This window comes from Bos grunniens, chromosome 4 (assembly GCF_055505025.1).
Source record: "Bos grunniens cultivar Pamir isolate PY7600 chromosome 4, Bosgru_T2T1.0, whole genome shotgun sequence".
Taxonomy (NCBI): domain Eukaryota; kingdom Metazoa; phylum Chordata; class Mammalia; order Artiodactyla; family Bovidae; genus Bos; species Bos grunniens.
In genome coordinates, this window is record NC_141168.1 from 83,726,823 (window position 1) to 83,748,112 (window position 21,290).

General features: G+C 35.3%; 1 protein-coding gene across 7 annotated transcripts in view; it reads right to left on the reverse strand.

Annotated features, from left to right (window-relative positions):
- SEMA3A (semaphorin 3A) overlaps positions 1-21,290 on the reverse strand; it is a 553,854-nt gene that overhangs the window by 37,588 nt on the left and 494,976 nt on the right. For all 7 annotated transcript variants that reach the window (XM_086398571.1, XM_086398572.1, XM_086398570.1 and 4 more), the window contains 6 exons: positions 20,304-20,418; positions 20,135-20,204; positions 18,276-18,420; positions 14,306-14,525; positions 10,266-10,357; positions 831-872 (listed from right to left, as the gene is read on the reverse strand). In XM_086398571.1, the coding sequence (XP_086254697.1) occupies positions 831-872; positions 10,266-10,357; positions 14,306-14,525; positions 18,276-18,420; positions 20,135-20,204; positions 20,304-20,418 (684 nt within the window). The remainder of the gene's footprint in view (positions 1-830; positions 873-10,265; positions 10,358-14,305; positions 14,526-18,275; positions 18,421-20,134; positions 20,205-20,303; positions 20,419-21,290) is intronic.

Sequence of the window (21,290 nt, forward strand, 5' to 3'; positions counted from 1 at the left end):
TTTATATTCTAAAACATTCACCTATGTTATTTCAGAGGATATACAGATGAAAATATGAGTTATTACTGAGGAAATTATGTTACAATGGCCAAGAAGGAAATACTATAAATAAAAATCTACAACAAATAGTGATCTAAGAGGGCTTCCCTGGTGGCTCAGCGCTAAAGACTCCGTTGGCAATGCAGGAGCCTCAGGAGATCTAGATTCAATCCCTGGATTGGGAATATTCCCTGGAGAAGGAAATGACAACCTATCCTAGTATTCTTGCCTAGAAAATCCCACGGGCAGAGGAGTCTGGTGGGCTCTAGTACATAGGGCCGCAAAGAGTCGGAGACGAATGAAGCGACATTGCCTGCGTATGATCTAATAAATATATTTATAGGACATATATGTGTGCAAGGGTACTAAGTTGCTTCAGTAGTGCCCAACTCTCTGTGACCCTATGGACCATAGCCTGCCAATCTACTCAGTCCATGAATTCTCCAGGCAAGAATATTGGAGTGGGTTGCCATGCCCTCCTCCAGGGGATCTTCCTGACCTAAGGATCCACCCTGCCTCTCTTATGGCTCCTGCATTGGTAGGCAGGTTCTTTACCACTCACACCACCTGGGAAGCCCATAGGACATATATGAGACTGGTCAAAAGCATGAGGGCAATGAAATTATCTTTAGTTTTCATTCTGCTATTTATAGTAAGAATGTTTTTTTCCTCTTGTGTTTTGAACAACTGTTAATAAACCTATAAAATTTGATGGAACATAAATATATTTATCTATTTGAAACAAAGTTAACAAAATATAGATTACCAATTGTAATGTATAATGTTATTACCTGCTTAGTGGAAAGCTCCATTGCTGAAATAGTAGTTGGTTCCTAAAGAAGAAAAAGAAAATGTGAAATGTTCAGTCAATTAGAAAAGTTACAAAATGCCAGCATAAACTTTCAGAAAGATAACTTCAGTGCCTACAAGCAGCAATATAACTGGGGGGAAAAAAAACATGTGAAAGAAATTGCATAGACAAGTGTTCTATGTGTGGAGCAGACAATAAGTGCATCTTCCAGTTAAAGACCATCAAGAACATACCTGTGGATCAAGTTGGGGGAACTGCTCACTATGATAAAGGAGACTGGGGGGACTCAGTAAGAGTGAGACGGAAAGGACTTAATATGTTTTGGACTTGTGTTTAGGTGATTTGAGGGAGTTCCAGGAAGCAGGATTTCGCTTTATATTGGATGCTGTCACAAAGCAAAGGTAATTCTATGATTAGGGATCTTCATAAGTTTTATTTAGAAGGAGGAAAAAACAGAGTGAAACTAGAGCAGTTATTGGGAAAGTAGCAATCACTCACTAGGGCAGAAGGGGAGATTGTTCATTTTTATGGTTTGGACAATGTTTATGTTCTCCTCTGTGTCAGACATGATTACAGAATGGACTTGTTACTGTTCTGGTTTACCGTGGTCTGAGAATAGCCCCGTCTGATGCTGGGGCTCTGTGAAAATTTGTATGTTCAACTGGAGAACACTGTGGCTGAGGTGAGAATGTCAGACCAGCTCCTAATAGCACCAAGGATGAGCTGAGGGTATAGAGCTGGTGTCCAGCTGGCAAGAACTGTAAGAGCTTGGTTGAGACGATATTACTTCATTATCATTAAAATGACTATTTAAGGTGCAAAGGTCTACATTCGGGTCTCTGCTGAAGAACATAATCTCTTTAATTTCTGTCAACCGACTAATTTAGAGAAGTCATGACTAGAGAAGAAATAATCACCAGCACCCTTATTAAAGTATTCTGTTAAAGCCTATTATAAGCATATGTAGGCTACATAAATAAATGCTGTTCTCTAATGAACTCAGACCACCAAATTACTATTTACCTAAACACATTTGAGTATGTTCTCTCAGATTCACTTTCACTGAACTCCAATCCATCCTGTTTCATCAGTGACAATTACAACACTAACAAGAGATAGCTTGGGGGGGGCGGTTTATAGAAAGGTAATGAGAAGGAGGCTTAGACAGGATGAACAAAATCCTAAAGTTCTCTCTGAAGTCATGCCTTGAAGAAAGTGTAAAGAGTTGGACTCAGGGGTTAAACTGTATGAATTCAAATGGTAGTAACACAAGTCTTGTCAGAAGGTTGATATTAGGTGTGGTATAGAAACTATTTCTAATTTAACTTTCTCATCTGAAAAATACATACAATGGTATCTTCTGCATAGGATTGCTATAATGATCAAATTAATTAATAAATGTAAAATACTTCACAAACATGTTTGTCACATACTGTTTATTCAGATCTCTCCTGTCTCTCACATGCACATACATACACTTAACACACACTCACATACACATTCATATCCTTCCTTGGCTTCAGGTTTTCTCTTCAGTGCTTATCACTATCTAGAAATACATAGATATGACATTTGTTGCATGTATATGATTTATAGGTGATATTTATCTTGGGTCGTACACATTTCTTCCTATACCTCAAAGTTCTTATCTGAAGGTAGAGAGGACTGAGAGGAAGGAGGAAAAGCCAATAAAAAGGCAGGTCATGTAAGTCAACACTGAGAGAAAATCTGAGGATAGTAGACAATGACTCTCTCAAAGCTATCCACTGAGGTTAGTACCAAGAAAAGTTACTCATTGCATGCCCACAGGGCTGTTAAATCTCCCAGACCCCTAGCTGTGACTCTTGCTTGCCCTTTTGCCTGTCAGAGAAGTATGGGGGGAAAAAGTGAAAGATACCCAGTGGGAATTCGAGGTTAGGCTGACAGGATGTGAGGACAGCGGAAGAGGCATGTCACATTTTCTTAACCGTCTATGTTCCTTGCCCCAAGCCTTCCCCAATCGCCTACCACCCAACGCTAATTCAGCACAGGCATTTTTGGCTGTTTAGTTCACTGCCATATACTTGGGATTGCTTATCCTACAGTTGTCCCTTGAATAAAGGGGTTTGAACTGTGTGGGTCCACAAAGACATGGATTTTTTCAATAGTTAACACTGCAGTATTACACCAGCAACAGTTGGATGAATCCACGCATGCAAAACCAGAGATATGGAGGGCCAGCTGCAAAATTACACTCAGATATTCCCCTGCACAGCAGGTGGGGGCCTCTAACCCCCAAAGTTGTTCACAGGTCAACTACATTTACATGTTTCTGGTAATTATTTATTAAATAATGGAATAAGCAAATGCATTCCCTACAAATTTCCCCCTTTCTCTCATATCTCTTTTACTCTCTCCATTATACTCTGTTCCTTCCACTGAATTTGTACGACACACAGGGAGCCATCTTTTTAAAAAAGTTTTTCCTCAACCCTTCAAGCTTATCTGTATTTTATTTGAAAATAATCTGATTATTCTATACTCTCCATCTTTACTCATTCATGTCTCGTTTGGTGCCATGTATCCCTCAGCCCACTGACTCTAGGCCTTACTCTGGAGAGAAGGCCTATGATTTTCAGAAGGAGGGATGGCTGATAACCTGTAGTGCTGAGTGGAAGCTTCAGTCTATTGTGATTACTGGACTTCCTGTTTGATATAGCACTAGTGACCACTCAATTCTTGACTGCTTCCTCTATTTAGATTTCATTATGCCTTAGAACTCTTTATTAACTATTCTTAATTTTTTCGAGTTTTTTCTATTTCTAGTCATTCTTCATATGTTTGCCTTTCCTTACTGAGTCCTATCCACTCCTCCTTGGATGCTCCATTCTTTTCCTGTTGGGCTTGTGGTTTTAATTACCTCCTATGTGCTATAGAATTGCAGATTTCCACTTCGAACCCTGATATCTAAGCTGAGCACAAATTTTCTTAACAGATTTAAGACTATCTGCCTGAGACATAAATGAGACAAATGATTTAGGATGTAAATTAATTTGATAGGATAATTTAGAATTGCCCCACAGTTACCCATTTTCATAGCTTAATGATATTAAAGATAACAATTTTCTATAGGAACTATCAATCATAAAGACAACGATGATGAAAGGAATATCTATCAATTTTCTCTGTATAGAAATAAGATTTTTGAAATTTATTCCATCAAATCACAAAAATCAAGGGACCAAGTCATCATAGATTTTTTGTTTTAAAAGACAAAACTGATTGTTATATTTAGGTTTATATAATATTGGAATCAGTGAATCCAAACAAAGAATTTAAAGCAGAAAAATATTCCACAGCAGCTTCTTCCATTCCAACAGTTTCACAGGGAAAATGGTTATGTTGTTATGTATATAAGCAGCTAACTTCATGGAGACTTTCGTGAAATAAATTTTATAGCCAAGGTGCAAGGAAAGCATTTCTTAGCGAATTAACAGGTAGTATAATTAAAATGAAAGTTAGCTATGTCTAGGCTCTTTTCAAACAACTTCAGTGAAACTATCTATAAATGAAGCTGGTGAATTTTCACACATTTCACATACACTGACAATACAAAATTAAAATGTCTGTAAGGCAGACTGAAATGATCACTTTATATATAAATTGTAAAACAAAACAAACCTCAATATACAAGAAACTCCACTGTGCCATATAATGATTTCAAAGTTCTTAAGATCGTAGACTCTCTCTATTAAAAGCAGCTTACTTATATTTTAGATCATGAAACAGTTTGGAATAGGATGTGCTACATGCTGCCTGTGGTTGAATTTTAACAGACAATATATTGAGATGACATCCATTTAAATAAGCTATGTTTTTTTCTGAGCCTGGTTGGTAGTGAATATGACTTCCATTTAAAACAGATGTAGCTTTATAAGCATTTTTTCATGAAACTGGTTTTAATTGCAAATTTAACTGGAGTTTGAGTAAAAATGAAATTAAAAACTTAGCATCTTTTCAAGATTTTCTATGACTCTAATTTGCTATATATATTTTTTTCAGATATTTTAAATCTAGCCCTTATTAAACTTTCACACTTGCAGAGCTTTTCAACCTGCTGATCCCAGGAGAATCAGACAGCGTTCCCTGGATGCTAAGCATGCTGAAGCTCCATTAGAATGAGTTAACCGACTAGGTTTTGGAAAGCATCAATTATGTTTTACATTTGAATAAAAATTAAACTCTTTCATTTGTTTGCTCAGCTGTTCATGGAATACTGCATAAATTGGGTTTAAAATGAATGTATTATCTATGTAAATGCCTTGCAATCCTTTGCAGTCAATAGCAGTATAAATAAAATCCACTGTACTAAACGCATTGCAACTTGATATAACCAGCCACTGTATCAAAAGTAAAACCCTCCTTGGACTGGAAAAAAAAAATCTCAAGTGCATAAAGTAAAAGTCAGCATACTTCTAGTTTTCACAGCTTTTGAATATTTTTAACAAGGTATAGATTTAGAATTTTCAAGCAGTTATTTTAAATGAGATTGTCATTTATTTAACTAGTTAATAACAGCTACAATTGACTAGTAACCTTGATTAGAAAAACAAAAAAAACTGATGAAGAAGTTGAGGCTCAACTGACTTTAACCAATTTGTTTGGAATATCACAGTAATTGTGATTCAAACACGAGTTTATGTTACAAGTAATATTTGAAATAGGTTTGTGTCTTAGTACTTTAATACCATTTTGAATATATGATAGCTATTTAAAGTAATTTCTAGAGTCCTATGAAAATGAAAGTGTTAACTGCTCAATTGTGTCTGACTCTTTGTCCATGAAATTCTCCAGGCAAGAATACTGAAGTGGGTAGCCACTGGGGAATCTTCCCAATCCAGGGATCAAACCTGCAACTCCTGCATTGCAGGCAGATTCCTTACTGTCTGAGCCACCTGGGAAGCCAATTTATTTCATCTCTTATTTCCCAATAAAATTTTACTCTAAAATGGAAATTTCATCACTGAGGAATATTCTTCTTACTATACTCTGATTGGGATTTGATTTCACCCAGAATAGAAGTATCTTAGATGTAACTAGAACCACTGGAATGTCCTGTGATTAACCAGGGTGTTTTCTTAAAACCAACCTCAAAATGGCAATGGACACAGTACTGGCTTTAATTAGAATTTTATATGAGGTTGGTTATTCAGTCTAGCAAAGATACATAATGAATATGGTCTCCTGGAGATGATATTATGGTAATATAACTGTTTGGTTGACATTAATGTCTTTCTTTTTAAAATCCAACAGTATCAGATACCACCAGGACCCTAAATCTGTTCCTTGTCTATTCACCTTGTCAAATCAACACAGTGTTTCAGTTAACCCTTTTTAAATTTTATGTTAAATGCAAGGCTCAAATAAAAATAAGGAAACTATAACATTTCTCTGCTAGTATCAGTGTATACAGAAATTGCTTTAATGTGTTGTGTTTTTTGCCCTACTTCTGCAAAATTAAACAAAGTTTGACAGTGAAATATTCCAATTGCTAGACCACAATATATGTATGAACTTTGCCTGATAGAATAGAATGTTGAAAGTAAATATTTCTTTAAACTCTGCCCGAATACATTTTGTCTACTTGAGTGCCAAAGAAATAATAATGACAACAATGCATGGCAGACAATATGGGAGAGAAATGGAATATTTATCTGAGGAAGATGCGTCCCTATGTTGCAAACAATCTTTTCATAAAATCATAAACTCATAAACAATTATTTCCATGAAAGCATATTATTACTTATTTATACCTAATTGTTAAAAACTGATAAAGAACCTCTCTCATGACATCTTAAACCATGCAGAAATCATTCAGTAATTATTACAGGTATAATTAGATTGTGTAATCCTTTGGAAATTGCAAAATACTAATAAAATCTAGTAGACACTAAATACTTGTGCTTGCAAGATTGCTGGCTTCCCATCTCTGAAGATTTTGCTGAAAGTCATTTAACAGTTTGAATTTAACTTTTTTAAATTTAACATTTTTAAATTTAACTTTTTTAAATTTAACATTTTTAAACTAAAACTTGTTTTGATTTACTAAAACAAATCTAGATAAGATTTGAAATATAAACTCAAAATCCCAGAGATACAAGGAATGAAAATTAGCTAGAATACAGCATTATTTCAAAATTGTATATATTCTGATTAAATGATAGAAAAAAGAACCTTATTTAATGGCATGGCATAGCAATATAATTCTACAAGATAAAACTTAATTGTACTAATAATAAATCAAGTACTTGAAACTATGAGGGAAGACATGTTAGAAAGAGTCTCTAAGCTGGGTAAGGTCAGAGCCCATGTTTATAGTGTCCATCCCTGATTCATTAGAACTTAGCCCTGTGCCAGAACAATGGTGGACATCTTTGTTTAGAGCTGAATTAGTAAATGAAACTTGTTATAATAATATACAGTAACTAAAAGGGAATATGTAGAGGAACCATGACAAATCCAAAAGTAAAAGATTATGGAAATAATTAAGAAATTCTAAAGTTAACATAATATTTTAGTAGCTCCTATAACTTCATTGGCATGGTGGTGGCAATATAAATTTCTAAAAAAAAATAATTGGTAAATTTTTTTTTTCTACTAGAAAATAATATGGGATATAATCAAGCAGGATAACTTGTTGCTGTTCTTGGTTTATCTTCCTTATACTCTGGCACCTCACTTTAAGGAGGGTCTCCATAGACAAGACTTTAAACTCCTTAATTTTTCATATTTCATTTTTTGCATAAATACTGATTTCTTTATTCATTTAACAAATGCTGGTTGAAAACATATTTTAGGCTCTGGAGACACAATAATGGATATAAGACAGAAATTTATATATCTGCCTCTTAGTGCCTATAATTTGTTTGCTAAATCTAAATGGACCCTATACGACTGACACAGTCCATTTGGAAAACTGTATTTTACTCCTTGGAAGAAAAATTATGACCAACCTAGATAGCATATTCAAAAGCAAAGACATTAGTTTGCCAACAAAGGTTGGCAAAGGCTATGGTTTTTCCAGTGGTCATGTATGGATGTGAGAGTTGGACTATGAAGAAAGCTGAGTGCCAAAGAATTGATGCTTTTGAACTGTGGTGTTGGAGAAGACTCTTGAGAGTCCCTTGGACTGCAAGGAGATCCAACCAGTCCATTCTAAAGGATATCAGTACTGGGTGTTCTTTGGAAGGAATGATGCTAAAGCTGAAACTCCAGTACTTTGGCCACCTCATGTGAAGAGTTGACTCATTGGAAAAGACTCTGATGCTGGGAGGGATTGGGGGCAGGAGGAAAAGGGGATGACAGAGGATGAGATGGCTGGATGGCATCACCGACTTGATGGATGTGAGTCTGGGTGAACTCCGGGAGATGGTGATGGACAGGGAGGCCTGGTGTGCTGCGATTCACGGGGTCGCAAAGAGTCAGACACGACTGAGTGACTGAACTGAACTGAACTGGACTGATTTTTGAATTTGTAGGCTAAAGTATCAATGTGTAAATTCTGAAATGGGAGGCAGTGGAAGATAGGAATTAGTCATCATTCTATAACAGACAAAATAAGGTCCAAGTGCTTAAATTTTAAAAATCATAGTAGAATTATAATGATTGTGTGATTTTAAGACTTAAACCAAGGATTAGCAGAGAAAGCTACTGTAAATGCAGCTTATATTCACTGTAGACAAACTAAAACAAGTAAAATTATATTGATGATAAGATTCTAAGCACAGTAACTAGCACTGTCCTGGATATTCCCACAGATAGTGTCTCTAATTCTTCTAGCTTCCTTGTGAGATAGGTATTATTTTCCCTGTCTATACTGATGGGAAAGCTCAGATGAACTCTTTGTTGTCCAAACAGAACTATTATGTAGGTATGATTCGAGAACCTAAGACCTTCCCAGTAGAACATTTCTTAGTTACTACTAGGTATCTGTGTCATGATTTATCAGTTACATATTTCAAAGCTAATTACAATTTTACCTGAAACAATATCAATTAGGAACTTGCCATATTTTACTTTATTTTCTCTTCAAACAATTACTGAAATAGGGAGCAAGAGCCCTATTGAGTTAATAAGTACAGGGTTAAAAGAAGTCTTGGGAAGATTTTGCTTACAATCAAAATATTAAATCAACTGAAAACTTCAATACAGGCACTTCACTTTATAGATAAAGTGTCTGAAATTCCTGGAGACTAAATGAGGTAATTTTTAGTTATGAGACTAGATCCGACATTTCTCATTTTCTGCCACTAAATAATTCAATTTATTTTTAGTAAATAAATGTTTGTTTTTACCTTCTTCTATCAAAAACTGAAATAACACCTTTGATAGGCATCATTTCTCTGTTATGTTTCATAAATAATTCATATCAAGGTATGTCAATTCAAACTTCCTCCTAGCTGATTTTCTAAAAGGAAAAATAGACTGTGGTATATGTTAAATTACTTTAGTTTTCTACTCTCACCGCAACACATAAACTGCTGCCTCTATCCCCAATCTTGTATAAACTTAGCTGAGCCATAAGTGATTGATTCATGACAAAGGGACAACTACCAGTACCTTTCTTACTTGTGCTGCTGCTGCTGCTAAGTCGCTTCAGTCGTGTCCGACTCTCTGTGACCCCATAGACGGCAGCCCACCAGGCTCCCCCGTCCCTGGGATTCTCCAGGCAAGAACACTGGAGTGGGTTGCCATTTCCTCCTCCAATGCATGAAAGGGAAAAGTGAAAGTGAAGTCGCTCAGTCGTGTCCGACTCCTAGCGACCCCATGGACTGTAGCCCACCAGGCTCCTCCCGTCCATGGGATTTTCCAGGCAAGAGTACTGGAGTAGGGTGCCATTTGTAAAGACTAGGAATTCGTAACAAATTTTCCACCAGTGATATAAAAATCGTGAACATTTTCTTTCGCTAACAAATGATTTCTTTAGAAAAATGTGATAAAACAACTCACAAATAAGATTTTAAAAATTACTGAAATGTCTTCATTTCTTTATTCTGAATGTATTTCTTTAATACATTCACGGAAGTCATCTGTCACCCCAATTATACCATAAAGTGTGAAAGAAGGGATTTGGGAGGCCGGAGGCACACAGAGTTTGTTCAGTGAGGTAACTTACATTAATAGTATAAAATGTAAATCATATAATTTATCACTGAGAAAACAAAATATGAGCCAAGGATATATTTCTTTACATTTTTAGATTTAACTAGCATTGAAAGTTTCAAGGTTTATTTTGACTAGTGTCTGGCTTTTTAATTGACAAGCTAATTAGAAGAGTATGCCAGACTACTTGTCCATACCAAGATCAGTGTGCAGCTGTCCTAGGGGAAGGACATACAAGTGAACTTGTCGACACTTGAAATTAAGCAGCACTCACCCGAAAAACTGTCATTTCTTCAAGCAGAACTTCTTCTAAATCATGCCAGGTCTCCTTAGGAATTGAAACTACTTTAAGAACAGTTCCAACATCTTTGAAAGAAAGTAGAGAACACCACAATTTAAACAGATCTAAAGAGAGTTTAGTGTTAATAAATTATATCAGTAATTGAATAGAAAGAATGGCATTTTGATGTCAGCCTTTTAAAAGTTATTTTATTGTTATAGCATTAGTAATATATATTCGAATGCATTTCATGAAACTAGATAAAATATAAATGTAGCTATGGAATAAAAATAATTGAATTTTTTAGAAATATATGAAGCCTTGAAGGTGGTTTTATTCTAAACCTGTGTAATTAAAAAATGTATATATATAAAATAATCATTAAGTTGGATTATTTTTATTTTTAATCTCAATTATCAGGTGTCTCAAAAAAAAAAAACTAAATTAAAAATAGTATCAGTTTGACAGTATGGGGGCTTCTCAAAAAACTAAAATCAGAACAACCATACTGCTGGGTACATATCAGAAAAGAATCAAGAACACTAGCTTAAAAAGATACATGCGCTCCCATATTCACAGCACTATTATTTACAACTACCAAGGTATGCACATAACCTAGGTGTCTGTCAACAGATGAATGGATAAAGAAGATGTACGTGTATACACAATGGAATACTACTCAGCCATAAAAAGAAAGAAATTTTGCATTTATAGCAATATTGATGGACTTGGAGGGCATTAGCTAAGTAAAATGAGTCAGACAAACCCCATCTATCTTATATGTGGAATCTAAAAAATACAACAAACTAGAATATAACAAAAGAATAAGCAGACTCACAGACATAGAGAACAAAATGAGTGGTTAACAGTGGGAAGAGAGAATGGGGGAGGGACAATATGGGGGTAGGAGCAAAAAAGGATTATTAAGGGGTTATATGGAATCATGTGTGAAACTTTGGAAAATATTAAAGCACTATAGAATTGAAGAATCTTTCATCCAATAAGAAATAAAAAAGAAGAAAAATCACACTTTGACATGACAAGTTTTTCTCGTTCTTGTCATGAAATCAGGAACTACTATCAATATTTAATATTCAAGCAAAATGGAAGCAATGTTGCCAAGCAACAAAAGTCGTTGAACTTCAGAGCCCGACTGCTCATCATCTTCCCATGAGGAAGCCTTTAGTGCTTAGAGGTCCCTAAAAAGACAGCTCAATGACCATTTAGTGCTAAATGACAATAATCTGACTTCTCATAATAAATACTAGATTACTTATTAGAGTGGTTTTTCAATAATTGGCCTAATCAATTTTGGCTTTGGTTTAATTAACAGAGTGCTAAAAATTTTTTAATTCATCATTATAAATAATAAAATAACTGTTAAAGTGATTACATTTTAATAGAGATTTCAAGTATTGCTTATTCATTGCTAAAAGATACAAAGTGTTTTAATGCTAAGAGTTGCCAGTTTTACTCTAAGTTGGGTTAAGAAGCTACTTGTGTACATGCTCAGTTGTGTCTGACTCTTGCAACCCCCACCAGCATTTCTGTCCATGGAAGTTTCCAGGCACAAATACTGGAGTGGGTTACCATTTCCGACTCCAGGGTCTCTTCCCAACCCAGGGATCTAACCCACATATCTTGGATCTCCTGCATTGGCACGCATATTCTTTACCAACCTTACCAACTACACCACCTGGGAAGCCTACTAATTTTCCAGTATTTAGAGATATGTTTCTATTCTTGATAGAAGGAAGAACAGGGGTTTATGAAATTCAAAAATTTGACTCTTTGACATTCCATTTCATCAGATGATCAATTATTTTTAGCTATGCATGGCTCATTTTAATCAAATTTAACAGACAAATTATTTGAGAAGAAAAATCTTGTCTGTAAAAAATGTTACACCATAAAAATAATTCAAACTATTCATACCACAGATAACCATTTTCAGGAGATCAATATGATGTGGTATGTGAGCTCAAGAAAGGCTGCTGGTGTATCCCTTGTAAAGTTTTTTTTTAAAGCCCTCTTTTAAGAGGGTCTTTCTATGTTTACAGGACCTTAGACTACTCATAACACCAAAGATTAAAGGTAAATTAGGTTAATCTACTCTGTGCCTCTGATCGGTCTCCAGTATCCAAACATAACCTTATCTGTGTTCCAGATCAAGTTTTACTGAGTAGTATTTCAAACAATTTCACACAAATTGAATCAGATTACTCAACCAGGATCAATGTGCAACTTAGTTAAAAGGTAAAATTACTGTAATCAATTTACTTTGCTGACAGATGACCCTGCTCTGTGCTGACCAATAGCCATCCACAACATCAGATGTTCAACATGCTCATAAAATTGGTTCCTTTAAAGACAGCTCGCGTCCCAAGAAGAATTGAAAACTCAAGCTTGGATTTCTTTGGTCAAACTGCCAGAAGCAAGCTTTTGTTGCAGTGACAATGAGTGGGGGACTTTTCAACATTAAAGGCCAGAGGTGAAGAAAAAGGCAAGTGTGACTTTATCGAACAAGCTTAACTACTCTGTAGAGAGATCTAATTATAATTTGACATTAAATGACAAACTAATATTTATTGAAGAGAAATCCTATCATCTTATAATTTCTCAAGATATTTATAACCAGAAGTTGATACTTGCAATTCATTGACTTTTACTGAACTCCAAGTCTCACTGGGATTCTTTAATTTGATAGAGAAACTTTCTCCCCCATAAAAGGAAACTATAACGTATTGCTCAGAACCTGACACTGTTACACCTGATAACATTAAGTATTTCACAATTTTGTTATAAAACTTTAAATCTTCAAAGCACTTACTGCGCAGATGCCATTCCTCTATAGTTAATGCAATTTTTTTCTCTGTTTCTCACCAAGGGAAAATAAATGTTATTACACAAGGTTTCAGTGAAGCACTCACTCTGTTTTCCCACTGATTTATGTCAGTTAACGTTAATGGAGACCAGGAATTTATTACCTTGGAATCTGACCCTAAGTAGCAAGTTTCAGATTTGTAACTGGTGCTTTCAAAATAGTATTATTAAAGAGAGTAGGCGGGAGATAGAGTAATATGTTATAACAGTAATGGAATTCATTCTGAAAATATACCTACCTACAAAATTCTTATTTCTAGCCACATAATTGGTAAGATATACTGTTAAATTTATATAGCAATGAATCTAAAATGTATATGCTGATTCCTTATGCCCACTTGGTTGCTTTTCTGATGAAGTTTGGTTTGCTTCGTTTTGTTTCTCATTGTATGGTAAACACACTAAACAAATTGTGTTGCCAGAATTTATTTTCTGGAAGTTTTTTGCACTCTACAATAATTTTAAAGTTCAGATAGTTTTGCATTAATATATTATAGAACATCTATTGACTGTCTTGGGAATTTTATGCATGGTTTGAGCAATATCTTTGTCCTGAAAAACCACTGGTCAAAAAAGAGTTATGACTCAATTATAGACACCGATTGTTCACCTAATCATTATCTTTACCTGATTAAACTTATCAACTTTTGATTGAAAAGGAGATTTAAGTTAATAATGTCAACTTGTCTAAAATCATGACACATTAGAATGGGACAATGTTCAGGATTTTTATAGTTATTTATCAGAGGTTAACTATACCTTGAGCCCCAGTTCGATTCCTGGGTTGGGAAGATCCCCTGGAGAAAGGATAATCTACCCACTCCAGTATTCTGGGCTTCCCTGGTGGCTCAGATGGTAAAGAATCCGCCTGCAATGCGGGAGACCTGGGTTGGATCCCTGTTTGGCAAGATCCCATGGAAGAGGGCATGGCAACCCACTCCCGTATTGTTGCTGAGAGAATCCCCATGGACAGAGGAGCTTGACAGGCTACAGTCCATGGGGTCGCAAAGAGTCAGACATGAGTGAGTGACTAAGCACAGCACAGCATACCTTGACAGTGACTATAAAACATTCCCTCAGTTTTTAGTATACTTAATTAGTTAAATGCAATGTTCTGGAAGAACATTTAGAGCTGAAGTTAAAACATTTACCTGTTCCAATAAACATGACATCATACTGCCCATCTTCTGCATCCACTCGATCTACCACAATTTGTGTAAACTGATAATTTACATCTGTTTTGATCATTATCGGCCGGTTATTGATAGGAAATACTGGATTGTACATGGCTGGATGACTTCTTGCAAATGTTATAACGTCATCAGGAAGGTCTTTTGTAGAGTCAAATCCACCAAATGTTTTACTGGGACACTATTAAAATAAAGAGAATAATATCTTTTGATTACAATATAATGAATAGGACTATAATTTATATATTATATGGCCTCAATTGTCTAGAATTTAAATCTGCGATTTTTTAAAAATTTAAGTAACTGTTAAACTCAAAAATAAAAAAAATGTTGCTTAAATTAGTAGATATAATATGTGGTATATATTTTCTAAATACATTCTAAGTCTCAATGGGATGTCATCATTTCTCACCAGGAACTATAAATGTATCTAATGAACTCAGGGTACAGAAGTCTGATGCCTTTTATTAGTGACAATACCATCTACATTACGTTATCAATGAAGAATTTGAAATAGCGAATGAAATATGTTATCACTGCATGCAATTAATCATTAGTTTAGAAAAAGTCAATAATTTTCTTGAATACACTCATATTTTCCTATGATATCATGATAAACATAAACATGTTCCTTTCAAATTAAGAAAATATAAACTATTTTTTATTGCTTTATTTTAATATAACCCTGAAAAAATACTACAAAAGTACCAAAAATATTATTAATAATTACAGTAACTTTGGGGAAAAGAAGATGTGTTATTCAAAGTGTTTACCAACTTGTATGGCACAGAAACTGACCAAACACACTGGACCAAGCAGAAAAGATGATAGCCATAGAAAGCCAGACAGAATGCAGTGTTGTATACTGCCATAACATCACCTCTGATTTAAATGCTCCATTTAAGGCAATACAACAAAAACAAGAAAATTCCGATTTTAGTCTTTTCATTGCATTTAGTTATATGGTAAAAGCTTTTAGAGTACAATATCATCGTTTCTTGCTTTTTTGCCTTACACTTAGGTAATTTCTGCCATTTAGTTTAAGAGTTTGAAAGCTGAAATGTAATTAAGTGGTTCCTGATCTTGCAAGAGGCTTAGAAGGAGAAATCAATTGTCTTTGTCATTACCTTGATACAGATCATTAATAATTCATGAGAAATAAAATAAATAAAACTTGTTTTTAAATGGGAAGACCGTCTGTCTATCTATGAATATATATGTATATAGTAACCAGATACACACACAATAACACATTAATATATCAGTTAAGGGGTTTAGGGAATTATTTCTGTTTTAGTAAATTAAAAAAAAAAATTTATTTAATGAAATATCAAGTAGCTGTATAGCTGTATAAACTCCTGCTACTGCTAAGTTGCTTCAGTCGTGTCCAACTCTGTGCGACTCCATAGATGGCAGCCCACTAGGCTCCTCTGTCCCTGGGATTCTCCAGGCAAGAATACTGGAGTGGGTTGCCATTTCCTTCTCCAATGCATGAAAGTGAAAAGTGAAAGTGAAGTCACTCAGTCATGCCTGACTCTTAGCGACCCCATGGACTGCAGCCTCCTAGGCTCCTCCATCCATGGGATTTTCCAGGCAAGAGTACTGGAGTGGGTTGCCATTGCCTTCTCCAGTATAAACTCCTAAAAGAAACAATAAAACATATTTTATGACATTAATTTTTTTTTTGCTTTTCTACCACCATTTAGAAATAACCTGCAAAAATTTAGAAATGTAAGATTGCATATTAAGAGATTTATTTATTTTAGATTTTTATCTTATAATTTGTCTCATTTTCTTGCCTAGCTTTTATCATTGTATTTAGTACTACTTAAGCTGTAGGTTTTTGTTTGAAAATGCCATTCTATTGACATACTGTTTGAAGGCCACTTACTGTGTTTTTCTCCCGGAGAAAGCAATGGCACCCCACTCCAGCATTCTTGCCTGGAAAATCCCATGGATGGAGGAGACTGGTGGGCTACAATCCATGGGGTCGCTAAGAGTCAGACACGACTGAGTGACTTCACTTTCACTTTTCACTTTCATGCATTGGAGAAGGAAATGGCAACCCACTCCAGTGTTCTTGCCTGGAGAATCCCAGGGACGGTGAGCCTGGTGGGCTGCCGTATATGGAGTTGCACAGAGTCAGACACGACTGACGTGACTCAGCAGCAGCAGCAGCAGTGTTTTTCTCCAGTAGTGTAGATGGAATGACATATTCTGAGAAGCCCACTTTTGAAATTAATGGATTCATCTAAGTGAATTTTATTCACAGGGCAAGGTGCTATCTCTTCTTGGAAGCCCTTCTCTAACTCCTGGCTTAGAGAAGGAATTAAGGCCTTCTGCCTTCTGCCTCCAGCACTTGGTGCAAATTGCTACCATGATTCCCCATGCTATAACAACTATCTGTGAATAATGGGTGAGAATTCAGGCTCTAGAACAAAACTGCCAGAATTAGTCCTGGCTCCTTTCTTTGCCTCAGAGTCTTGATCTGTAAGATGGGGACAATAATTGGGCTACTGAATATAATATGCATATACATATAAATAGGCCTGACATAAAATAAAATTTTAATTGCTATTAATTCTAAACACACTGTAGACATCTTCAGATCAAATACTTTGTAGCTCCAAATAACAGCACAGTATCTAATGAAAGACTTCCACCAAGTTTGTTGAAGTCAGCCCAGAGCAAGTTTATAATTAGAATACACTGACATTAATTAGTCATAGAGATTAAAAACAGCCATAAGTTATAAAACTGTCCATCAACAAAGTAAAACAGTTGATCATTAAGAAATGGAGTAAATATCATATGCATTTTTATAAAACCATTTGGCTTCTTACAATCAATGGATATTCTATCTTGTTCATTTATTCTTCGGAAAGTCTATTTAATTTTTTATTTACAAAATCCATCAACTAGAAGTAATCTTTATGAAATCCTAAGTAAGTTTAGTAATACAGAAAACAAGATTAAAAGCATTCTATGTCCAATAAAATCATATAAAAACAGCATTTGAATTAAACAATAAAACTCATGTACAATTAAACAAATTTAAAGAACAAGTTTTGTCATCATATGAAATTATTTCCTTAAAGATTTTTAGGGTTAGAAAATGTTGCAGTGGATGAATCCATCCACATATTTTAGAACTTCTGACATCACATTGATGACTTTGCTTGCTGCTGCTGCTAAGTCGCTTAAGTCGTGTCTAACTCTGTGTGACCCCATAGACGGCAGCCCACCAGGCTCCCCCATCCCTGGGATTCTCCAGGCAAGACTTTTGACCATATTGATCTTTTCTTTTTTTTCTCCCTACTTTAAACTGTGGGCTTAAAGCTGGTTTTATTATGAGCTCTGTCCAATTTTTTTGAGCTGGAGTGTGCCTAGGATTGCTAGAGGAGAGGGGCCAGTGAGAGTAGACAGCATCTGTTAAAATATGGGGGCCCTGTTCCATGAGGTAATTTTATTTCTTGCATATCTTCTTTAACTATTTGAGGGATTTTCACAGGAAGAAAATACTGGTCAAAAACGTTTTCCTCCTATTTAATAGCAATTCTTGAGCCTTCACCATGATCAAAGAGAATAAGTCCAGGTGTATCTTAACTGTCTCAGCTCTCCATGAAACCCATTTTTACTATATCCCTTTCAGAAAAGAAAATAAATAAAGCTATCTTTTCAGTTTCTATTTTTTAGAAATTATGGGCAATAACTACTGGTAGGCACTGAACTTAAACACTGATGTCTCTGAAGAACATGTTGTTAAATGTGGAATTTCAAGGTATCAGACAAAATCCTCATCTTGCTTTCATTTATAGTCTTGGAATCATTCTTTTACATAATCTGCATTAAATATGTGCATAGCTGCTTTTTTGTTGAGTCTTCAGCATAAATGTACTCATTTCCTATCTTGAACACCTAGGTCACTTACAGTTCCTGGTCGTGGGTAGGGGACTCTTCCTTGATAAGGCACCCACTGGTAGTTGGGACCATCCCTGTGAGCATATGGTCCAAGGAATACCCTTCTCACATCACTCATGCTATACATGCACACGGCTGACCCCTTGAAGATGTTACTAAAAAAGAGAGAACAAAAACAGAATTTCATTTTTATACAGTGACAGAGCTATTTACGCTGATGTCCTAAACTTCAGATAGCAATTATCAATACCTGAGCATAAATCTTCAAATAGTGTTTAGTATTTTTAAAGCTGCGTGTATATATATTTTAATAAGACATAAGAGAACAAATTATCATTGCTCAAAATTAGAAGGCATGGATGAAACCATCTTTAGTACTAATGTGTGCATGCTAAGTTGCTTCAGTCGTGTCTGACTCTGTGTGACACTATGGACTGTAATCTTCCAGGTTCCTCTGTCCATGGGATTCTCCAGGCCAAAGACTGGAGTGGGTTGCCATGTCTTCCTCCAGGGGATCTTCCCGACACAGGGATCCAACTTGCATCTCTTACATCTCCTGCACTGGCAGGCAGGTTCTTTACCACCAGCGCCACCTGGGAAGCCCCTAAGTACTCATAGAATAATGTATTCATATCATAAATAGAATATATATGACACAAATATATACACTCATATCATGTTACTTTAAAAAATTAAGTGAATATGTCCAATCGAATTTTAATGGCTTTAATACTTATAGAATAAATCAGTATTGGACATGATAGTTTAATCTTTCTTTATGCTATCACAGTCCTTTGCAGCAGTTTTCCTGACTTTTGATTTTAAATTATTTCCCTTTTAAACATTTATACATATCCAAATACATAACACTATTTATATGCATGTAAATATATATTTGGAGAAGGCAATGGCACCCCACTCCAGTACTCTTGCCTGGAAAATCCCATGGATGGAGGAGCCTGGTAGGCTGCAGTCCATGGGGTCGCTAAGAGTTGGGAACCACTGAGCGACTTCACTTTCACTTTTCACTTTCATGCACTGGAGAAGGAAATGGAAACCCACTCCAGTATTCTTGCCTGGAGAATTCCATGGACAGGGGAGCCTGGTGGGCTGCTGTCTATGGGGTTGCACAGAGTCGGACACGACTGAGCGACTTCCCTTTCACTTTTCACTTTCATGCCTTGGAGAAGGAAATGGAAACCCACTCCAGTATTCTTGCCTGGAGAATCCCAGGGACAGGGGAGTCTAGTGGGCTGCGTCTATGGGGTTGCACAGAGTCGGACATGACTGAAGCAACTTAGCGCAGCAGCAAATACATATTTAATTCAGCAACTCCAGGTAATGTAAACTTTATGCTGAATAGAACAGTCAGAAAATATGCTGTTTGATTGACAGCAAGAGCTTTGATGGAGATGAAAATGAGGAAAGGAGGAGGGGAAGAGAGGGGGAGGTGAAGAAGGAGGGAGACGGAGGAGGTGAGAGAGAAGGAGGGTAAGGACAAGAGAGAAGAGAAAGGAGAGAAGAGGAAAAAAAGATTTTTCACCTTTAGTTTATATTACTATAAACTGTTAACAAAACACAGATTTCTATAATATTTTATATTTCATTCAAATTTTTCAAGTCAAAGCTATACATAGGGCATAGAATGCATTTCATTGTTAAATTTATAGTAATGAACTTCTTTGCTAAAATTTATGTATAAAATGATTTACATCATGACTTGTTTCAAGCACCCAAGAATGCACAAGAGCTCAAAGGTTAAGCCAACATTGTTCTTTCAAAAACGTATTTTCACAAATATGGACACTTAAAACAGTGTCTAAAGGACATGGATTTTCTATGATAATAAGAGAGTAAAATGCTATTTACCTGGAAGTTGTAAACACTCCATATACAACTGGATTTTTAGGATCTTTAGAATTCATCAGGAATACATCCTCTGTTTAAAAATAAAATTAGGGAAATTTGCATTTCTGAAGGTTATGGCAAAGCCTGAACAAGTATACTCTGTGCAACACCAACATCATTAGCTACTTACGCAATTCATCAAAATGAGTGTCGATGCCATTTGGGCCTGGCACTGAGCAAATGAGACGAGCTTTGAGGAATGTTGTCCATTTATTCACCAGACTTCTGTGGCCCCCAAAGTCATTCTGAATGGAGGGAATAATGGTTTTAAAAACTGTGCATGCAAATGATAATTTAAAATATTAGTTTTATCGTTTCTTATCTTTTGTATATGAAACATACACAAAACACAATTCCTCATTTTTCAAATTGATAAATGAATTTTAAATGACTAGATATAAGTAACTGCATTCTTATCCTACTGTTGGTACAATCTAGTCATTCAAACCTGATTCAAGGAGTGACTTATAATAAATATCCCTTAGCATTAAACAGTCACTGTACTTTTTCCATTCTGTTACCACTTAGCAATGGACAATATTACTCTTGTGTCTGTTTTGTCTGCTTTAAGTCTCTCTCTCTTATGTAGTAAGATTTTACCCATCTAAGTAAGCTGGTTCATGGAAATAAGCACATTTGCACATAGTAGCACTTAATGAGTATTTATTGAATGAAAGAATAACTGCATGCCTCATAACCCATACTCAAAATACAACACAAAAGCATGCTAAGCATTAAGTATTTTTATAAGTTCAAACAGTTGAAACAATTCTGACTTTACAAATAGCATGTTGAAAAAAATATCAGAAAAATTTTAGTAAAGAACTCATTCCAGAGTAACCTATTGAAAAAGTAACTGCTCATTGAAAATGAAAATTAACTGTAACCCAATGTAGCAATAAATTCTATTATGATGATATGCTTTTACTGGCAACTTCTAGACTTAAAATAGCATTTATGTGCATATTTTTGAAGAAATATAACTTTTCCTCAAAATTATAACACTGATTTATATTTTGTTTATATGATTTTATTAGTATAAAGATTTTTTTTAACCCTTGTAAGTAATGCTTTTAATGATGCTCTGTATTTTATGGAGAAAAGATTCTCATATATT